The 17,751-nt window shown below is 44.2% G+C and overlaps 1 protein-coding gene across 1 annotated transcript in view; it reads left to right on the forward strand.

Moving 5' to 3' along the window:
• Positions 1-1,063: 1,063 nt before the first annotated feature.
• Positions 1,064-17,751, forward strand: part of TMEM67 (transmembrane protein 67) — a 193,312-nt gene continuing 176,624 nt past the window's right edge. Inside the window, exons 1-5 of the mRNA XM_082258322.1 lie at positions 1,064-1,266; positions 6,924-7,009; positions 14,268-14,358; positions 14,703-14,802; positions 14,889-14,958. Of these exons, the coding sequence (XP_082114448.1) occupies positions 1,071-1,266; positions 6,924-7,009; positions 14,268-14,358; positions 14,703-14,802; positions 14,889-14,958 (543 nt within the window). The 5' untranslated portion in view covers positions 1,064-1,070. The remainder of the gene's footprint in view (positions 1,267-6,923; positions 7,010-14,267; positions 14,359-14,702; positions 14,803-14,888; positions 14,959-17,751) is intronic.

Consider the following 17,751-nt stretch of genomic DNA (forward strand, 5'->3'; position numbering starts at 1 on the left):
CTAATGAGGCGGCACTGATGGACCCTGATAGGTTGCACTGATGGGCACTGATAAGGCGGCACCGATGGGCACTGATGGGCGGCACTGAAGGGCAATAATAGGCGGCACTCATGGGCACTGATGGGTGGCACTGATGGGCAATGATAGGCACTGGTAGGTGACACTTATGGGCAGCACTCATGATGGGGGCACTGGTGGGAACCGATAGGTGGCACTGGTATGTGGTGCTGGTGGGCTCAGGTAGATAGCGCTGGTGGGCACTGGTAGGTGGCACTGGTGGGCACAGATGCCCCTCTCTTCTTCGGGACCGATGTCCCTCTGACAGCAGCAGCGATCTGCATTTATTTTCTCCTCACTCTGACAGCGTGAGGAGAAAAAAACAGCTGATCTCCGGCTGCTGTTTACATCACATGATCATCTGTCATTGGCTGAAGCTGATAATGTGGTAGGGGGCCAGGACTGGCCCCTTACTCCGATCTGTGATCAGCCAAGTCTCATGGACTCGCTAATCACAGAGCAGGCCTCCTGGCAATTAAGCCGTCTTTTGGCTATAGCGCGAACAGGAAGAGGTTAATATGTGTCCTGGTTTAAAGGGATGAGGTGGCAACCCTAGGTGATAGGACAATTGTAGGAGATAAAAAGTAGGCTGGGATGGAAAGGGTGTCAGACAGACCAGTATGTGGACTGGCCAGAGCTGTGACAGGAGAGAGCAGGAGAAGGAGTAAAGTGATTGGGGGAGGGGTGAGAGGATTGTGTGAAATGAGCCAGACTAAATGAAAGGCATTTATCAGGAAGGAAGGAGGTAGAGTTGATGGGAGTGAAGATGGCTTGGTAAACAAGGAGAGGGATTCATATATTGCAGAGCTCTACATTGTGATTTGAACATGACACACATAAAATTATTGTTAGCAATGCACCTTGAGAAGGTGCCCCTTTCTTGTCCCAGCCCTGACTGTACACATCAATGAGGACTGTGGACAATCACACTTTTATCTATGTACACTCCTCCATCCATCCCTCCTCCTCCTGCATGTCCCCGCTTATCCCCCCTCTCCCTCCCCCATTCAGCCATGGAGCCCGGGAAGAGGATCAGTGTGGGCTCCAGAGGCCTGTGCCTGTGTCTGACCATTCTCTGCCTGCCATGCAGCGGCCTCCTCTACTCCATCCCCCTGCAGCGTCCAGAGGACTGTACGCCACAACACTACTACGACCCGGGGAAGTTGTCCTGTGTGCAGTGCCCAGACACCCAGCGGCCCAGCCAGAATGGTAGATATATAAATGGGGGGAATGGGGTGCACAGGGGTCCTGTAGCTTGCACATGTATTTGCAAATGTGTGCAAACTAAACCCCTGTTTTTAACGCATACTGATACACACAACTCCTCAATACAAGTCAAAGGGGGTGGGAGGAGCAGCCAATGCTGTGTGAGATCATTGGAGGAAGGGAGACTGTGAAGAGCATAGACTGATAGAAGTAATACAATGACTATGCAGTGCACTGTCTTTTGCCTCGTACACACGATCAGATTACAGTACTAGACAAATTTTCGTCCATTTTTTGTTGCATGCTAGTCTCATATCGAAAGTGAAGAGGTTACTTTCATCCAAAAATTATCATACGACAAAATTCAACTTCAGAAGGGATGTAATGTGTTGAATTGTTTTGTATGTATTCTTTTGTTTACGCCATGTGAAAACTGTACTGATTAAATGAAAATCGGACGTTGTAATCACCAATTTTATAGCCTGCCCATTCAGTTTTTGTCGTCCCAAAATTTGTAATTGGCTGTCAAAAGTGCCATACTAACGATCCGAAAATCGGCAGATCGTTCGTCAGAAGAAATTTTACTTCAGATTTTCTTATCTGGTGTACAGACCTTTATAGCAGGCACGCTGAGATTCGCTTTTTGGAATAACTACACTTTGCATACAGTATTGCAGTCTTGTTAACCACTTAAGCCCCGGAAGATTTTACCCCCTTCCTGACCAGGGCCTATTTTGCGACTCGGCACTGCGTGACTTTAACGGACAATTGCGCGGTCGTGTGATGCTGTACCTAAACGAATTTGACGTCCTTTTTTTCCCACAAACAGAGCTTTCTTTTGGTGGTATTTGATCACCTGTGCGATTTTTTTTGATCATGCGCTATAAACAAAAAGAGCGTCAATTTTGCAAAAATAACAATATTTTTCACATTTTTTATAAGAAATTCCCCCCAAAAAAATGTAAAAATCAAAATTTTTTAACATTTTCAGCCAATTTGTTTTATGCTACATATGTTTGGTAAAAAAAATGGCAAAAAGCGTATTTTGATTGGTTTGCGCAAAAGTTATCGCGTTTACTAACAAAGGGAAAGATTTTTGTCATTTTTGTTGTTTTTTTTTTTAACGCGTAATGGCGGCGATCTGCGATTTTTTTTTTTTTTTTTTGCGGTACTGCGACATTGCGACGGACAGATCGGAACCTTGACTAAAATTTCTACAGTAATCAGTGCTATACATATGCACTGTTACTGTAAAATTACACTGGCAGTGAAGGGGTTAACTTTTTTTGAGAGGGAGGGGTGTTGTGTGTCCCTAGGGGCGTGATTCTAACTGTGATTGGCTGTGGCTTGAGGTGTAGGAACAGTGATCAACGGTCATACATAGTAGAACCGTATGATCACTGTTTCTACACGGGAGAATGACAGGCGGCTTGTTTACATCAGTCGCCTGCCTTTCTCCCTCTGCACCGACGATCGCCGAGTGACCAGCGGACATCAGGTCCGCCGGGCACACGCGCGGGGGCGCGCTCGCTCCCCAGAGCCTCACAGGCTAGTGACGTATATATACGTCACTTTGCCTGTGAGGGGCTGACCGCCGCAGTATATGTACTTGCGGCGGTCGGCAAGTGGTTAAGGCTGAAATCTAGGAATTATTTGTACTGTATTGCATAGTTACATTGGTCCAGCTTGGCACAATATTATGTATCTCATACCTGTTAACTGCTGGGGAAGCTGACAATTGCTGTAGTAGTCTGTGCAACTACCATGACAGCCTCCATTTCCTGGGTTCTTCTCAGGAACCAGATAATGGCAGCTATCGCTGTAGTTGGTGGTACTACAGCAATAGCTGCCATGTTCTGCTGGGGTTCTGTATAGGAAGCTTCCTCTCAGCACATTGACCACAAGTCATTTATTGAAAACAATACAAAGCAGCTGTGTGGAGTGAGCGCCCCCTGTAGTCAGTGTGCAGTGGGGCAGCTGCTTACATAGAATCTGAATAGGACCCAGAAGATGGCGGGTTATAATGATAGTAACATTAACTACTAGACTCCTGCCTGTTAGATGGAAGCAGTCTGGCAGCTGTGCTGCCTCCCGATTGCTTCCACACACCCCCAGCCACGTGTCCCCCGTGCCATGTATTCCGGACTCCACTGCTCATCTGCGAGCCCAGGACTGGCAAAGCGGGTGCCACTGGGTAGGGGGGAGGGAGCTAAGAGAACACCCGTCCACTCTTCTCCCCTTCTTGTTGCTGACGCTGACCCGAAAGCAATGTGTTTTGACGTCACTTCCCGGTCCCCCTGTCATTGCCCCGGGGTATACTATGAATGAAAACATCAATTGAGATATACGTTACATATTGCCACGCATGCCTGAGTGAGAGCAATATTTCTAGGACCAGGCCTTTTCCCTAACACTAAACTGATGACCTATAGGGGTTTTTTTAAGCGGTTGTATCCTCACCGAAAAAAACAAACCCTGCAGGACAAAGGCATAAGCTAGTATACATCGCATACTAGCTAATTATGAAATGCCCTAAAACGAAGCCCAGACACGATCACCCGGACACCGCTGAGGGAGCTGTCATGGTTCAGCGGCTCCGGCGCTGTGAGTGGCCGAAGCCCCGATGACGTCACTCCCACGCATGCACGTGGGAGTCACTTTCCGGGAAGGAGCCGGACCTTCAGAGCTAATGCGCCGCTGGTTTCAGTGGCTGCATGCAGGGCGAATATCTCCTAAACCTTGGAGGCTTAGGAGATATTAATTTTAGCTACAGGTAAGCCTTATTATAGGCTTACCTGTAGTTAAAAGGTAAAAAAGCAATGATACTTCTGCTTTAAGTGTTGCCTATAATAAATATAGAGTACTTAAGTTTGTCGTCATTTCACGGGCAAATGTAAATTTAAAGTTTGACATGTTGAGTATCTATTTTGTAATAAAAAAAAAAGGTTTCTTTTTTAAAGGGTTTTTTATTGCCACATGCAAATAGTCATACAATAGGACATTTGGAAAAATTACATATTTCAAACTATAAGACAAATACACGTTGGATAGGAAAAAATACCAGACTTACAATGTACAACTGCACAGGTAATCATTTTACATCGTATATATATACTTCTCCAAATTTGACCTTCCTAAAAGGTTGCATTATCCACACTGCCACCCCGTAAGGAGTAGCCAATTCATCTCATTCACGTATAGCATTTTAGTATTATTATTTGTAAAAAAAGAGAAAAAAAAAAAACAGAACAAAAAGCAAACGAACCTCCACCCAACCCCAAAAAACATATCAGGGCAGGATAAACAACAAAAAACAACCTTACCAGAGTGAACCACTCCCCACCTTCTAATCCAGAGCAGTATATCACCCCTCATAGACTCAAAACCCTTTCCTTTGCCATATCAATACACGATAGTATCTGATGAGTCTCCAAATGGCAAGAGAATTCTCTGACTCCTTGGCATGCCTGTCTCCAAGCATCAACTAAAGCGTAGTTCCTACAGGAGGAGGTTCCGAAGGGTACCGGTGGCAATCCCACGCAGAACAAGAGACTGCATTGAAATCACCCAGGAGCAGTAAAGTCCCCTCTGCCAACGAGACCACCTCCAAAAACAGATCCTCCAATAGAGAAAAGGTGGAGGAATATACAAACTGACTATGGTTAGACAGGTGTTAAACATTTTAGACTATTATAAAATACCTCCCTCCCGGAGGAGTCTTAATCCGCAAAACATTTACATGTATGGATTTAGCAACGAAAATGGCAACTTCTCTAGAATAAGTGTAGTACTCTGCATGATAAATTTGAGCAATATTAGAGCGTTGTAAGGCAATGACTCTGGAGCCTTGTAAATGTATCTCTTGAAACAAGATAATATGAGGTTTATGCTTTTAAACGCAATCAAATACTAAAGAACGTTTAACCTTTGAATTTAAACCTCGGACATTCCAAGATAATAATTTCACCAATTGTGCCATAGTAACCAAATCGTATGTATCCTATAAGACAACAATCTCCAGAGGCATAGAGGCCCACCAACTCCATCAGTATATATCAATAGTAGCCCATAATATCCATAAAGTTTCAGTACAGCAGAGAATAGGTAAACAGCACGCCCCGGTAAAACATAAAACACTCCCAAACTCCCCCCCTTCCCGCACCCAATCCCAAGATATTGAGTGCTTTATTCCCATAACTCAAAGAAAGGTAAGCGACTTCAGGGGTCAGAGGTCTACACCAACACGTCCAATGTAAAGAGTCAGTCTTTTCTTTTTATAGAACAAAGAGAAAACAGTAAAACTGTTCAATCACCAGGCATCTGCCACAGGACAAAAACAAACAAAACAAAAAAAAAAAGTAGATTAGCAATACCTAAAACACGGAGAGCCCGTCGTGGATACGCTCCTACAATATATCTTTCTGGAACATGACGGATAGTACCACAGTCATACAGTACCCATGGCCAGAGAGTCACAGACTTCAAAGCCGCTCTGGCCATAACAGTAAACCAGGGGTATTTCAGACCCCCCCCTTTGAGTATCTATTTACTCAGTGCGAACCTTGACTTTTATAATTTACAAAAAATTGGGTAACTTATTGTTTGTATGCCCAAAAAATTACTTTAGTGTATTTTCTACAGAAATTTTGCATTTCCTAGACCTTTGTGGTAATCTCGTGTAAAATAGAAAAAATTGGAACTACCACTATTTTGTTCTCTGGTGTCTGGTTTTGAAAAATATGGAATGTTTTGGGGGTTTTATCTATTCTTCAGGCCTAGAATTATTTTATCATTTTAATACTAGGCACTTTCACCCCCTTCCTACCCATGCCAATTTTCAGCTTTCAGAGCTGTTGCATTTTAAATGACTATTGCGTGGCCATGTAACACTGTACCCATATGAAATTGTTATCTTTTTTGAGACCGATAAAGCTTTCTTTTGGTGGTATTTAATCACCACTGGGTTTTTATTTTTTGCTAAACAAATGAGAAAAGGCCAAACAAAGTTTGTGTATATGTGATTTATTAACACAACTGATCATATAGTAAAGGACTGCTGTGATAGTCCCTTTACCCCAATCTGTGATTAGCTGTGTCCAAAGGACACATCCTTTACAGAGCGCCGGATGCATGCCCCAGTGGGCGTGCGGGGGGCATGGTTCTGGCAGGACATGGATACCCTCCCAGAACTGGACGACAGCGATGTAGCCATCTTTCAGCTATAGGGTTGTCAAGAAGTAGTTAAAAATAGATGAAAAAAAAAGAAATAAAAAAAAACGGCTCTGGCAGTGAAACAGGGTTGGTGCAAGAATTTTTGTCTACACAGGTGCATTTTGGTGACCCGACCACCCAACTGTCCACCAGCCACCCCCAGTTCTTCTCCACAGTGCATTCCCCCAGTGTCTATTCCTTCGCATTGCGCCTGTAAAGTCGTCGGCTGACAATACAGTGTCTTTTCTGGACTGAAATAGCCTCAAATATCGTGCAGCATAAAGATTTCTAATTAATTGAAGCCCAAAATGTATGTTTTTCCCCACACAAACACTAAAAACTAGTAGTTTTTCATAATAAGTGAATGTAAAAGTTGTCACAGGGAATATTTGAGAGCTACATCCTAAATCAATCGATACACATGTAACTAAACATTTTCTGTTCATTAGGTCTATCCTGTGAATGCCTTCCTGGATACAAACTTGGTTCCAAGAATGATCCTGATATCACTTGCCACAAATGCCCCGACAGAATGGTAAAGATTTATTTATTTTTGCAAGCAAATTCTGACCCACACCATTCTATTAGGTATAAGTTATGTTGGCAGATTTTAGACTGTCATTGATTTAGTCCCCTTGCACATTGACTCTTGTTTGGAGACTTTGGCAGTAAGGAATAATAATTGCTAGGTATTGTAAAATGCAGACATTTATTCTCAGCACTGGACTGGTCTGGTTCACACGAACACAGGGCTGCAGTGAAAAACAGGCATTTGGGTTATGATAGTGATGTCTACGTCGGAGCCAATTCATAGTATTGCATTGACCTGCTTTTTAGCGCACCGCTAAAATTCATGTCAATACATCTACACATAGAAAACCATTTTTCTCTTACGTCCTCTGACAGTCACCGCCCACTCATACAATCTGCACGTCTGGGTATTGGCCTTCTCCATAGGAGTAAGCTAGACAGAAGATTTTGTTAGAATATTCACAAAAACTTAGTATAGACACACCTACAGGGGGCTGTCCCTCTGGTCCAATACCCCCAGCTAGCCTCATTCCCAATTCAGTTTGCTGCTGCCTAGCTTAGGAGCAGGCTGGCTTTTACCTGGCTGGGGCTGCGGTCTCAGCCTTTTTCTTCTTTTTAATTTTTCTCTCTTGAAAAGTGTTTTTTTCTTTTAAAAAGATAGCTTTTTATTTGTTACTGCGCTTAGTTAGTCGGACTTCAGATGACTACAGCGTTTGTGGAGCTGGGAATCGCATTGGTTATTCTAGAGCCTTATGGAATCCCAGCCTGCCATTGAGCGTTAGCAGGTTATGTGTATGCCCAGGCCTCGCAAAGGACTATGTCCCTGACCTCAGGGTCGAGCCTGCGGTCTGCTATCTTCGCTGGGATGTCTCAACTGCGGTACGACGCGTGTTGCTAGTGTCCCCTTCGGCTGACGGCACCAGAGTGGGAGGCTTCCTGTCACAGAGCGGTACCCACGTTTTCACTGGACCGGTGAGTACCATGCTACCCCTCTGTCTCTGACATTGTCTGTCGGGGTGTGTATGTAGGCCCTCTGTTTTATGGGGATGGCAGTTCGGTATGGGTTCTGTAATGTCTCCCTCATGTCTGTAGGTGCGGTCCCTGTGTGTCCCTTCCCGGTCCCTGCGGGGGCGCTGTAGCGGTTCCGCCGCTGTAGGGGGGGTGCGGGGGTCTACTATGTCCCTGAGGTGCTTGTGCACCTATTTGGGGTACAGTACATGGTGTGTGGGGGCCACAATCGGCGCGAAACAGCGCGGCCGCCATTTTAGGTGTGGGCAGGCTGTCTGGCTTCATTGTGAGGGTAGTTGCCATTTTCTGCAGTGCTGTTGGCGCCATTCGGGCGCCATCTTTAGTGTGGGCACATTGTCTTTATGTGGACAGCGGCCATTTTCCCATAGACTTGCATTGGCAACCATTTTTTTGTGGCTCAGGGCTGTGTCTGCCTCTAGAGGCGTGAGGTCACTTCCTCTTTCTTTCAGATCGATTCAGCAGCGTGGGGCAAGTATAGCTCGCTGTGGGGGGCTTTTATTGTGTTTCCTGGCCTGCATTCCTGCTAGCATTCATTTTTTTGCAGTTTACTGGACTTGCTCTTCATTGCGGTGGGGACCGCGGAAATCGCAGATTTTAAAGGGCCAGCTTCATTTAAAATTGATATTGCTATTATGGAGTCCCAGGATAGCAAATTCCCCCCAGATCTGGTGGAAGGTTCAGGTACTCCTGAATCCTCTGCTATAGTCTCATTTACTGCTGCACTTGCGACTTTAGCGTCAAAAGTGGATTTGTTGATGTCTGACCGGGCTTCTAAGAAAAGGCATATACCCTCTCAGTCTTCTGATTCAGAGCCATATTTGGTTGCCACGGACAGCGTACCCCCTGAAGGGTCTCAGTCCTCTTAGTCGGATGTGGAGGAGGAGGATTCCCCCTCCGGATCAGCACGGGAACGCGCTGCGGTGTCTGCGCTTATTAGCTCTGTTAAGGACACTTTAAATTTAGATGATGAGCCCCACCTGTCGGGTAAGCGGTCTTCCTTTTGGGACCCGCAAAGCCCAAAAATCGGGTCAGGTTTTTCCTTGTCCCGCAGAGTTTCACGATACCGTGAATGAACAATGGCATCATTTAAAACGTAATTGTGGTGCCCAAGAGGTTTCAGTATCATTATCCCTTTGCGGATCCGGTGGATTCTCACTGGACTGCGGCTCCTAAGGTGGACCACACTGTGTCCAGGTTAAATAAAGCCTCTTTAATGCCCGCGGAGGATTCTCCACTGTTTAAAGACCCGGTGGATAGGCAGGTGGAAACTGTTACTCTTACATCTACCTAGTAGCGGGTTCCTTGCTGAAACCAGTGTTCGCTTCGGTGATGGTCTCTCAGGCTGTTGTCGAGTGGGCCAAGGCGCTTAAGCACACTCTGATTGCTGACTCCGCCTCCCCTGCTGCGCTGGAGATGGTGGATCAAATAGGTCAGGCTGTTTTATACCTGTGTGACGTGGCCTTGGATGAGGCCCCTTTAGTCGAACGACTTTCTGCAGTCGCAGTTACGATTCGTCGCATCGTTTAATTGAAAAGCTAGTCGGCTGACTAGTCCTCCAAGAAGACGGTGTCTGACATCCCTTATGCGGGGAGTCGTCTTTTTGGGGACTCTCTGGATGAACTGGTCAAGGGGATCACTGGGGTCAAGAGCACTCTGTTGCCCCAGGTGTCCAGGGGAAAAGGATTTCCGAAGCATAGTGTCTCTAGACACTATGATTTATTTCACAATAGGGATCCTAGTGGCATGTTGTTCCTTGGGATCGACCGATTTACGGGCAGCTGGAGAGGGAGTAACATGACTAGAGGTGTGTCCAGGTTGGAGACAACCTGGATATATAAAATAAATTCGTATGCCCCGTTTGAACTCAACATCGAATGGGACATAAACGCCTTTATTAGCAACTCTTAAATGCCATGTTCCCTTCCAGCATGCGATTTACTTTTGGTACCAGAGGTAGAATTTTGCCCAGTATTTACATTTCTGGTTCAGAAAAGTTTCTTTTCTTTCCTCTGACCTGGGTACTGCGTTGCCTTTTTGACGGTTACGATTTCCCACCCCTCACATCTACACTGCTTTGGGACGTCCCAGACCTGCAGATTGAATGAGTGGGCGGCGACTGTCAGAGGACGTAAGAGAAAATGGAATTTTTGTAAGAACTTACTGTAAAATTCTTTTCTCTGAGTCCTCTGACAGTCGCCGCCCCCTGCCCCTCTTTTGGAGTTTGTGGATCTCTATACTGCTTGCTACCAAACTGAATTGGGAATGAGGCTAGCTGGGGGTATTGGACCAGAGGGACAGCCCCCTGTAGGTGTGTCTATACTATGTTTTTGTGAATATTCTAACAAAATCTTCCACCTAGCTTACTCCTATGGAGAAGGCCAATACCCAGATGTGCAGATTGTATGAGTGGGTGGCGACTGTCAGAGGACTCGGAGAAAATAATTTTACGGTAAGTTCTTACAAAAATAAAATTTTTTTTTTTTCTTTTAAATGTCTTGCTCACACTTTAACACTGCTTTGATGCATGTTAAAATGCAACATTTATGCTTTTTAACACAACGCTGGTGAAAAAAAAAAAGCCTTTTTCTCTTTTGTTCATTGAAGGACACAGCTTCATATCTTCATTAGACGGATGGGTTATGCTGCTCTTCCTAGGAGTAGGACACTAGGCGGAAAAGGGTTAACAAAGCTTAACTACGCCTATGGGGCAGTCCCAGGTGGTATAATCCCACTTCCTGCTCTAGGATCTCAGTTTTTTTCTGCCTAGTCAGGAGTAAGGACCTAGCTCCTTGCTGGGATCTCTGGTCCTGGCACTTTTTTCCTTTTTTAAACTGAACTTTTTTTCTTTTATTGTGTTTTTCCTCTACAATCAAGTTGTTCACATGTACAATCAACTGCCAGACTGGGTGATGTACTGGATATCCTAGATCCTTACAGTCGTCCCAGTCTGGCCAGCGAGCGTGCGCAGGCCTCAGCTCTGCTCTAAGGCCGCGTCATGGTCCCCTGAGATGGGGAGGTGATCTGTTTGGAGTGAACCCTGCCTGGCTCCTATGGTATGGTGAGCGACCAGATGCCTATTTGAGGTGTTGGGCAAGCTCTCCGGCTGGTAACTGCGTGCCACGCCACCATTTTCTTGTGGAGCACATGTGCGGCCGTTTGGCCGACATGTTTCTGGAGTCAGCAGCCATGTTTTCGGTGCCTTAATAGACAGGAGCTGTGGCCATTTTCTTGTAGCACGCGGCATGTGAGAGGCCGCCTCTAGTGTCGGCATGGCCATTTCCTGCTTCCTGGGATCGGGGTGCTGCAGATTGGTGCTCATTTCTCTTCTCTCCCTGTTCCCACGGGTGTCAGCACTGCGGGTGTTGTTGTTAATTCCACAGCCTACTGGTGTATAGTGTTTTTATATAGATAGATAGATAGATAGATATAGATAGATAATTTTTATTTTATATATATATATATATATGTGATTTTTTTCCCTGTATCAGTGCGAGAATCTCACTGTGGCACCAGGGTATCAGGGAGCCTGCGAAACACATCCCACCACCGGACCCACTCTTAGAGGGGGGGGGGAATCCTCGGGGTCCCACTCATCTATGGTGGCCATGAAGGCGGTCCTACAGTCTTTAGTGTCTAAAGTGGACCTGTTTTTTCAGAAAAAACTGTCAGAAAGCGCCCTCCGCCTTCACCTGTTTCATCTGTCTCCTCAGACTCTGAGGCTAAATTTGCCGCATCGGACGCAGGTCACCCCACGGGGTGTCCGTCCATGCACTTCGAGTGCTCTGATAGTGAGGATGAGCTGCTGGTTTTATAGCATGCTTGTCAGACAGAAGCCGGCCGGGCCAGCATATACACAGGCCGAATGTCGGCTGGCATTTAGCCCATGTGTACAGGGCTTTAGACTGTCACATTTGGCAGAGATCACATCTTCCAGATGTGCCTGTTAAACTCAATAGGACTGTAACTAAACAGCGGTTGCCACACAGCTCCATTGACTTTAGTGGATTTAGCTTGGTAATGCAATGTAAAATCTTCCTTGGGATTGAAAAAAGAGGCATTCTAGGGGTGCCAGTATCGCCCTCTGAATACCTGTATCCTAGGTCTAAACCACAATCTGAAAAGCTATCCACCTCCGATTGATTTTAAGGTCTGTGGGAAAGAAGCCTTAAGGCTTGTTCACATGTGTGGCTGGGGTTAGTAAACCTAGGCAGTTGAGATGCAGTTTTACTGCCCATCTGAACACTAAAACAGAGTCATGACAAAACATAGACAGCATGTCACTTCTGAAGGGCAGTGCTGCAGCCAAATGCAACAAATGCAGTTCTATGGGGCCACCATGCAACAACCCCGCAATCACGTGCAATGCATTTCACCCTATTTGGGGTCAAACACCTCTGAAAAGCGATCTGAGCATGGAAAGCTTTTTAGAGAAGCAGCAGTCTCAGGACAACATTTGTCAGTCTAATTGTTAGCCAGCCATTTTATCTTTAGAGCAGTAGATATTAGGAAGGCTTGATAAGCAAGGGTACCCAGCCTATTTAATAGTGTATAGCTATCCAGATTCTGACAGGCTATATTCTCTGATCTAACCTGACGAGAGCTTATGAGAGAGAGATTCCTTATAAGCAGATCTGAACAGCTCTTCTAGACTTCAGATTCAGACCAGGCAGGTAATATTTGCTGCTTCAAATGTCAGACAGCCATTTAGCTTTGTGATCAGTGGACATACAGATACTAGCTCCAGTGGATAGCTTTGCCATAAGAGAAGATATTTAGGCTAGATATGGGCCAGAGTGATAGAGCCTTTTAGATTGACTTGATAAGTAGGTGGAGCTAGCATAATTAGTAGTGTGCAGCTACCTAGATCCTTATTTATAGACCTTCTTGTCTAGACAGGCACAATTCAAAACTCCATAGGAGAGAGTAATTGTTTCACTTCTCTTTTTCTTATCATCCATCTTCTCTTTCCGCTTGATTATTCATTTGTGTGCACTCATTCATTAGTACACTATTGGCCCACCAATAAACCACCCTCCCTTTTTGTACATATATACAGTCCAGGCAACGCTTTATAGGAATAATTAAGGCCACGTTCACACTGGGGCGACGCTACTTGTCGGGGCGACCTCATAGGTCGCGGCGCGCTGCTCGCACCGCGACCTCGGAGCGGCCGGCACGTACTTCATAACATTGAAGTCTATGCAGGTCGCTCAGGGTCGCCCCAAAGAAGCTCCGGACCCTTTTTCTAAGTCGAAGCGACTTGTGTCGCTCCTATTAGAACGGGTCCGCAGCTTCTCTATGGAAGGCGACCTACGGCGACCTGTCAGGCAACCAGGTCGTCTGACAGGTCGCCCCAGTGTGAACGGGGACTAAAAGTTATTTCAAATACCTATGGTTTTTTGTGTGTAAGGGAACACACCCTTTGTTTAGTGTAGCTTCAGGTTGTTGCCAGTCTGGTATTTTTTGTTAAACTTCAGGTATTAGTCTGTGTTGATTAAGCAGCAGTCTCTGCTGCACTTGTGCATGACCCCTACATGTACAGTTCTAAAGCACCCTTCTGAAATGCTGGAATTTGAGGAAAAGAAGCAGGGCTAGGGCTCTTTCACACGGACGTTCCGTATGTCCTTATATCACCCCATCCATTTGCGGGTGATATACGGACATAATGCTTGTCAATGGGATTGCGGATGTCATCCGCTAACATCCGATTTGTGTCCTTTCAGTTCTGTTCCGTTTTTTGGAACGGAACAGAACCCTGTTTTTCCTCCGTTAAAAAAACGGAACTGATGCAAAATCGGATGTCAGTGGTGTCCTCCGCTGACATCCACAATCCCCATAGACTAACATTATGTAGTATATCGTATATCATCCACAAACGGAGGGGATGATATGCGGACATACGGACCAGATGACACAAGTGTCATCCGGGTCTGTAAAAAAAAAAAAAAAGTGCCGCGGCGGACAAAAAAAACGGAGCGGCCGTGTGAAAGAGCCCCAAGGAGCCAATCAGTCTCCTGGTCAGTGTGCTTCAGATCCTAAATGGGAATATCTCTATATCCTTGACTCTAAAGGGAGTGAAGGATATTCCACCATCCTTCACCAAAAAGTAAAAAAAAAAAAACAAAAAAAAAAAAAAAACGAATGCTTTATCAGAAAATGAGGTAATGAAGATGATGTTAATGTTAAGTATTTAAGATAACCCACATGTATAATAAATCTACATATTATTTTAGGGTGTAACCACTGATGGCTGGGATTGCATTAAATGCCCTGGTGCATTAACTGTAAGCGGCACGTGCCAGTGTTCTCCAGGAAGTATACTGGGTGAGCATAATCTGTAATATTTTATGAGCTAACGTAAACACTTGTAAACATTTGCCTAATTTTCATGCAACAGCATAGCCAACACAATGTTGTAGCAGTGCCGTATCCAAGGTTTTCATGCATATATTTTGGAACTTTTTTTTCACCTTTCCCGCTGAATTACAGAACAACAAATGAAGGAGTAGACCTGGGAAGGTTTACATTATGTAATGAATATATAATAGAAAACCTAGAACAATATAAATTGAGTAAACCTAAATTTTAGTGCAGTGCAATGTTTTGGAACAGCATTAGTGGCTATTTGCTTTATTTTGAATTTTGATTTTTAATCTTGTTCCATTTAGTTGAAAGGTATGTGAATGGCACACCACTTCATGAAGCTGAATGCATTGACTGTGATGGGTCTGAGGCGTCATTGACAGCTCCTGACAAGCTAGGACTACGGTATCTGAATTCTGCACATTTTCATTTTAATCTTTCAGGGTCGATGCAAATATATTTATTTAAGACTCTTCCTTATCATGTTTTAGATGTGAACGATGTCATCAAACAATTATTAGTCGGACCAACTCATGCAGCTGCTACCAGCCAAACACCATGGTAAGGACACAGAACATATCTCAAATTTACATGTTTATGCTTTTTCCTTAAGGCCTCTTTCACATGGGCACACTACAGGGTACATAAAAAGTGGTTTGTTAGGAGTATTAAATGGAATCTATGAACACGTCCCAAGGTAATGTGTATAGGTAGCCGATTAAACCGAGACTAGCATATAGAAAAGGTATTCTGCATAGACTGTAGAATAATAGTAGGTTGAACTGTCAGCTGTAAATAAATAGGGGCACGTGTAATAGTGTAATCATAGATGTTTATTGAAAAAATGCTGTGTGTATCAATATACAACTGTGCAATGATGTAATAGTATTAACCAGTGGAGACAACATGAAACATACATAACATGTGAACAAATAATTACAACAGAACCGGCCGATGCATAAATGGTAATAATATCAAGAGAAATGACATATATATTCCACTATATATGATGGAGTGGAGATTCTTAATAAACTCCTGGGGCGGTGTGGATCCGTTATTGATGGTATTGATGGTGAACACTACAGACATTTATGAACATCCTGAACACGAACGACAGAAACATACATCTTACCTATACGTTCGATAAGAACAAAATCTCCTTCCTTGACCTATGGATCAGAATGGAGAATAACCAGCTAACCACTAAGACTTACCGTAAAACCACAGCGGCCAACACCCTACTTGAGGCAGACAGCCACCACCCCCAATGGCTGAAGATAGGCATCCCAACGGGCCAATTTTTTACGGATTAAACGAAACTGCTCCAAGAAAGAAGATTTTCATCAAGAAAGCAGGGAATTATACGAAAGATTCCGTGAAAGAGGTTATTCGCACAAACAACTCCGGAAATCAAAACAAAAAGCTAGTACAAGAACAAGAGAAGAACTATTCTGCCGCAACCCCACCATCAAGAAAGACGCAATCGGAACCACAAGGATAATCACCCAATATGGGGCCCAATGGGAACCCGTGCGTCAAGTTCTTAAGAAACACTGGGATATCCTCAGCAACACACCTACCTTAAAAGACATAGTTGGCACAAACCCAATTATGGTAGCCAGACGCGCCAAAAATCTCAGCGATATATTAACAAGATCGGAATTTATAAAGAACCCTGACAGGACATGACTTTCTGAAACACCCAGAAGCAAGGGCATGTTCCCATGCGGACGATGCCAGATCTGTCCGTACGTGGACAGAACAGACAGGTTCCACAACGCCACAGGCGAAAGAGAATTTAAGATACGCAACCTCATAAACTGCTCATCCACAAAGATCATTTATATGATAACCTGTCCTTGCAACAAAAACTATATTGGGAAAACAAAACGCCAACTGAAAATCCGAATTGGGGAACACATGCGAGAAATAAGGGAAAAATACCCTGACAAACCCCTAGCCAGACACTTCACACAATATCATGGCGGAAACATAAAAGGCACAAAAATTAAAAGGCATTTATGAACTAAAACTTTCCCCCAGACGGGGCGATTTTTAACTGCATCCTACTACAGAAAGAAAAATGGTGGATCTTCAACCTCAACAGCCTCATCCCCACAGGCCTCAACACGGAGATGAACTTTCAGGTCTTTCTGGAACAGTAGCAAAAAAACAGTGTAGAAAATACTCTTCATAATAAGAAGCCATACCAACCTTCCAAACACCATAAGCTCCATTCCCAACACATAGTCTTCCACACTACACAAAATGCATCATAAAGACAGGTGAATGAAAACCACACTATCACACCTTACGAATATCTGTTACTCTTAGACAACATAAGTAACATCATACATATCTATATATATATATATATATATATATATATAGATATATCTATATATATATATAATAAACATTCAAACGTAAATTTAACCAGTACGTTTGTCTTTGTCACCTGTCGTCAACCCTCTAAGTGTCCTCATCGTAACAGATACCTGTACTCCTCTCGGGTGAGTCCCAAGTGGACATATATCCCTGATGCATATCTACCTATCTCACTTTAACCTGTGGTCACTTTGACATTACTGTATAAATAACGTATACATTGACAATATATAAATATAATCATATCTAAATATACATATGTCATTACCATATTCCATATGTTCAATTTGCCGGTAACAGCATAGCATACTATATGCCACTGTTATACCTATATTTATATTCACAATAGCCATGATCTCCATGTAAAATGATGACAATTAACCTCTGTTCACAACCATACAAGGCCAATCTCAATCGGCTGCAAAAAATATCTCTTTAAAGCTCTTCCTAAGTCCATCCCGGACCTGCCCCCATAACAGACTCATCGTTGATGTAATTTACTAATAGAAACTCCCTCCTTCACCAATCAACTCCAAGCCCGAACAGCTGAGAAGAACGATACATAAGGGATCAGCTAACGGGCTACCTACGTCCAGACGAAGCTACGCAATCCTAAGCGGCGCACTCTGCATACCTCCCTCCAAGCGGCGGATCCATCGGAGAAGCACTAGCCGACCACAGCGGCACTACAGGGAGTGCAGAATTATTAGGCAAATGAGTATTTTGACCACATCATCCTCTTTATGCATGTTGTCTTACTCCAAGCTGTATAGGCTCGAAAGCCTACTACCAATTAAGCATATTAGGTGATGTGCATCTCTGTAATGAGAAGGGGTGTGGTCTAATGACATCAACACTCTATATCAGGTGTGCATAATTATTAGGCAACTTCCTTTCCTTGGGCAAAATGGGTCAAAAGAAGGACTTGACAGGCTCAGAAAAGTCAAAAATAGTGAGATATCTTGC

The sequence above is a fragment of the Pelophylax lessonae genome, assembly GCF_965119305.1.
Source record: "Pelophylax lessonae genome assembly, chromosome: 5".
Lineage (NCBI taxonomy): Eukaryota > Metazoa > Chordata > Amphibia > Anura > Ranidae > Pelophylax > Pelophylax lessonae.